The sequence below is a fragment of the Sinocyclocheilus anshuiensis genome, unplaced genomic scaffold (genome assembly GCF_001515605.1).
Source record: "Sinocyclocheilus anshuiensis isolate Anshui unplaced genomic scaffold, SAMN03320099.WGS_v1.1 scaffold3874, whole genome shotgun sequence".
Taxonomy (NCBI): domain Eukaryota; kingdom Metazoa; phylum Chordata; class Actinopteri; order Cypriniformes; family Cyprinidae; genus Sinocyclocheilus; species Sinocyclocheilus anshuiensis.
The window spans coordinates 292143-297142 of record NW_015554070.1 but is presented as its reverse complement, the minus strand read 5'-3'; the positions used below and the strand labels follow the sequence as shown (position 1 = coordinate 297142).

Here is a 5000-nt window from a genome sequence, read left to right as displayed (position 1 = left end):
TAATTTGGTTGGCTCTTCTAGGCTAACAGCACCAGACTGCAGTGAATCAATGACAGATGGCCTCTCCATTGTTTGAGCCACGCTGAGAGAGGAACACAGCCACTTCCTCTTCAAACCCTATTGCAGCGTATACAAATGGCTGACAGCATCTGTGTGCATGCGTTCATGCGGTTGTGCCCTTGTACATGGACACGAGACCACAGCGCCTGACATATGCAGATTGTTTATGGAGGTTGCACTGTATTTACCGGACTCTAGACAGCTCACATATGGCTGCCGTCTTCATTCAGACAGGCAAGATGATTTCCTCGAGCACCACTCTGCTCACGCTGGGCTAATTGCTGCCACAGACCCATGAATTTCGACTAAACAGAAGCACCGAGCAGATGTTTCGCAACACATAAAGGAAGCCATCACAATCTACAGCATCTAATTGATTGTTGTTTTTCAGTTTACAGCACTACACAGAAATACAGAGGAAATTAGACACCACATTTCCAAGTACTAAGAAAAAACCAGTCGCATCTAATGGAAGCCATGTTTAACAGCAAGAGAGTGACTTACTAAGCATAAATTGAGTGAGATCCCATGGGCCTAGTGCACACATTTAAATAGGCCCAGATGCATTATCATGCTTGATTATATTCTCCCAAAAGCCACTTCAGAGTTCACAATCATCAAGCTGCACAACACAAAAAATGATGCATTAAATTACTGGAGGAAAACACCGTCATCTTACCAGCCATCATCTTCTGCGCTTCGTAGGGCTCCATGTAGCCGTCGTTCTCCGTTGGCTTTTCTGTGACCGTCTGGGTGCCACCCGCCTGGTCCGCTGCGTCAAAGGGGTCGGCATAGTCCTCTAGGATGATGAGCTGCAAAATTAAAGAAAAAAAGCATCATTTAAATTAGGGCTGTCAAATTAATTACATCATTGGCTGCTTCCAAAAATCAAATTGCATGTATATCAGTAAAAATATATCAACATCAAGGCCTATATCCTTTTAAAGGTTTTGTATAAATCGAACAGAGAAGTGCAATCAAGTCTGGGTTACCCTGTGAGAAGAGAATCAGAAGATGAGACTCATTCTCTCACTTTCATTCATTTATTTCTACCCCACTGTTCCTCTCTCTGCAGGGACAGGACTCAAAGGATGCTTGTAGAAGGAGGCTGTGGTGAAAGGCACAGAAGGTAGCCAAACTCTCTCTTCAGTCACACGTACAGTAATTATAAATTCACACACAAATACTCTCAAAGATTAGTCTTGTTAGCCCAGCTTTTATATATTGACCAAGTCTGGTCCATTCTCCATCTTACTTTGGCCAAGAACCTCTCACTTAGACTGTAATACAAATTAATTACAAAAAAAAGTATGTATTATTAAGATGTGGGTTTATCTGAAAAGGCAAAACAGATCAAAAGGGAGTAAATTCAAATCACTGCACGGACATTTCAGTCCAAGACCGCCTGTACAGAAAACACTGTTAAAAATAAAAATGTAGTATACATTTTTTGTAATTTACAATTTATTTCCTTTCTAAAAGTAACAAATATTCATTATTTCACAAATATAACAGAGAAACAAAGACAAATTATACAGTTCTCATTAACTCCAGAGGTAATGAATGAATCTCTGAGATTCTGTTAATGTTCTAGTCACAACTTTGATTCATGTTTATTGGATGATATTTCGGATAAGTTAGAACCTACCATACCACATGGTCTGCTTTGCTTAAGGCGACCAAATACTATCTGAAGGACAAAATCTTTTCCATCAGTATTGTGAATTTGTCATCTTCTCTCGCAATTTTAAACTGTGGTGTCCCACAAGGCTCTGTTCTAGGTCTGATTTTATTTTCACTGCATGTGTGTCCTTTGGGCTCAGTTTTCCTTAAACACAACTTTTCTTTTTATCATCTCTATGCTAATGACTCACAGTTGTCAAACCACTCACACCAGGTGAACATATAATCATCTATCTTCCACAATCCATTCACGTTGGCCTATTATCATGGTATAATCCATTTCATATCCATGTGCAATATGTATGAGACAGTCAGCGAGGGGACTATGGGTGGTTTGTGGGTGTGCCGTCTACTCTAAGACACACAAAACGAATCAACAGAAGAAATATAAACTGTTCCTCTCTGCTCACACAACATTGCACAAATACAGGCTTTGGCAGGCAGACACGTTTAATTGCAGCCCTGTTCTTCTCCTTATTCTAAAGGGTATTTCACACGCATTATGGTAATTAGATGCACATGACCAACACTCTGAGATTCATTCATTACCCCTAGACTGTTTGTCAAATTGGAATTTGGTCTCCTGACACCACAAAGCTGTAATCAACGACTCGGTGCTTCAAAATACACAATTTCAAGGAAGGATGTGACAAAACAATAAGCCTCTGTACAAGGAAATGTTGTACTGGAATACCAGTCATCCAACGGAGCGTGAACTACCAGCAATACAAAGATCTATGCATGTGTGACGCCAACCATGCAATCATACAATGCATTCTGCAATGTTAATACTCATGTTCAGGAAACTGTGATATCCTTTCACAATGTGGTTCATTATTAATAAAGTATGAATTAATAATTCAATTTAATATAATGGCAACATGATCTGCGGTTTGAAATGAAACATGCTGGTGATTTTGCACTCAGTAAGAGAGAAAGAGTTCAGTGAGATGGTGCCATCTGCTGTGCTGGTCTCTGGCAGAGGTTTGGACTTTGAATTTGGACAACTCTCGGCATTCCTCTGGGGCAGAACTACCACCATATGAGATAGTTTGGAGCAAAACAAGTGCAGCAGAAGCTGGGTCACACAATCGATTCACTCTACACACAAATGTAAACAAACGCCATTCATCTCACATATTTTACATTCTTTGTAGAAGGTCAGTGTGTGTTTTGGAAATGAATATTTGTAATTGTTCTCTATGGTTTGTGGTCAAAGAAAGACAAGAGCATTACCATAATTGGAGAACTACAAATAGACCTTAGCCACACATAAAAGGAAACCTCAATGTTCCAGTCACAACTTTTTGATTCATGTATACTGGATGATATTTCTGATAAGTTAGAACCTACCATAGCACAGGGTCTGCTTTGCTTGAAGTGACTAAGCCCCCTTTTCCATGAGTTTTATGAATCTGTCTTCCTCTCCGGCAATTTTAAACTGTGGTGTCCCACAGGGCTCCGTTCTAGGTCCTATTTTATTCCCACTGCATGTGTGTCCTTTGGGCTCAGTTTTCCACAAACACAACCTTTTTTATTTTTATCAACTCTATGCTAATGACTCACAGTTGTCAAACCACTCACACCAGGTGAACGTCATCGAAGTTAAGTCTTGGTTGGTAAGAAACCTACTTTATGACGATAAGAGGGAATGCATTATATCTGGACCTTTTAACACAACCAATAAAATGTCCAATTGATCAACTTCCATTTTGATTAATGTATCTCACCACAGTAAAATATACTTGCTTTTTCTTCTTCTCTTTTACAATTGTAACACTCTTTATACGGTAATCTCTCAACACCATCTGTCCTTCCTGCAGCTCTCCAGAATGCAGCTGCCAATCTTCTGACAGACAACAAGAATGAGAATCATATTACACCAGTCTTGGCTTTCCTTCACTAGCAATCCAGTACACAATTGATTTTAAAGTGCTACTGTTTGTTTTTAAGCCTTTGCATGGCTTACCACTATACAATGCTGATTTTCTCCAGGCTTTTGAGATATTCATTTACAATTACATTTATCCATTTGGCAAACCCTTTTATAACCCTTTTTTAAACCCTTTTAAAGACAGGTAGTCCCACCCTATGCCACTGGTGGACACAATGATGCATTCACTCAAATCAGGCCGGTCAAGCAAATAAAACTCCACGGAATCAGTGTTTAAAATGACTTTTCCAAAAATCAACTTACAAATGGTTTACTTGTTGCAGCTTCTTTACATAAAAGTGGAGAAGAACAAGTATTTTAACATCAAAACATCTACAATCTTCGCGGAAAAGAAAAACATCTACATAATCTAAGATCCAAAATTTGTATTTTAAATCTAAGTTTGCTGGAAACCCTGCATTTTTCTAAGTTTAAGGTATGAGGGGGCTGTAGCAGAGCAGGAACAGCGAGGCCATCATCATCTCTATGTAATTACAGGCTATTCCTCTGTGTGCTGTGGGATTGAGACAGGGGACGAGACCCAGCATGAACATAAACTCCAGTTTACTTTCCTACCACAGATAAAGTTCCTGCAAAAACATCACCGTTAATCACAAACTTTAATGGCACAGTGATAGATGTTAGAAACAACAGCTCTACAATTCATTTCAGAGTCAGAGCTCTTTGCTTTCTGAAACTGACATGTTCACTCCCCTCATCCTTTCCAGTGTTTACAGAGGGACGAAAGCGAACCCAAACCACACTGTTTGACTGCAGCTAAAACCAGAAACCAGCGTCAGAGAGAGCCGAACACATCAGCGCTTTATGGGATCGGACCAAAGGACATACTATACAAAGTACATACTATTCTTTCCACTTCTGCAGTATGCAGTGTGCACACTGTGCACAGCATGTCGATTTTCAGTATGCATTGATTACCTACAACAATTTTGAAAGTATACAACAAAACACACTGGACAGAACAGTTAAAATGCAAAATGTCCCAAAATGCAATGCTCTCTACTTGACCATGTAGTAAGTCAATGTGACGAATGAAACAGAAGTTAAGCATGATTTTTAACATCTCTTTCAGCATGTGATCTGACTGCCAAATGTAGAGATTTTTAAATGGAATTTAATTAAAACGCTAAATAATGTGTTTATTTCTGAAAATATACCTAGATGTCACTCATAGTGAGCTGACGTGATAATACAGTAACTATTTTCTTAAAAACTATTGCTTGAAATAAAATTAACTTAACTAAGATTGTATTATGTAATATATATATATATATATATATATATATATATATATACAGTATAT

At 38.7% G+C, this 5000-nt stretch overlaps 1 protein-coding gene across 1 annotated transcript in view; it reads right to left on the bottom strand.

Moving 5' to 3' along the window:
- LOC107668696 (SH2 domain-containing adapter protein D-like) overlaps positions 1-5000 on the bottom strand; it is a 39788-nt gene that overhangs the window by 17960 nt on the left and 16828 nt on the right. Inside the window, exon 2 of the mRNA XM_016460667.1 lies at positions 740-872. Within this exon, the coding sequence (XP_016316153.1) occupies positions 740-872 (133 nt within the window). The remainder of the gene's footprint in view (positions 1-739; positions 873-5000) is intronic.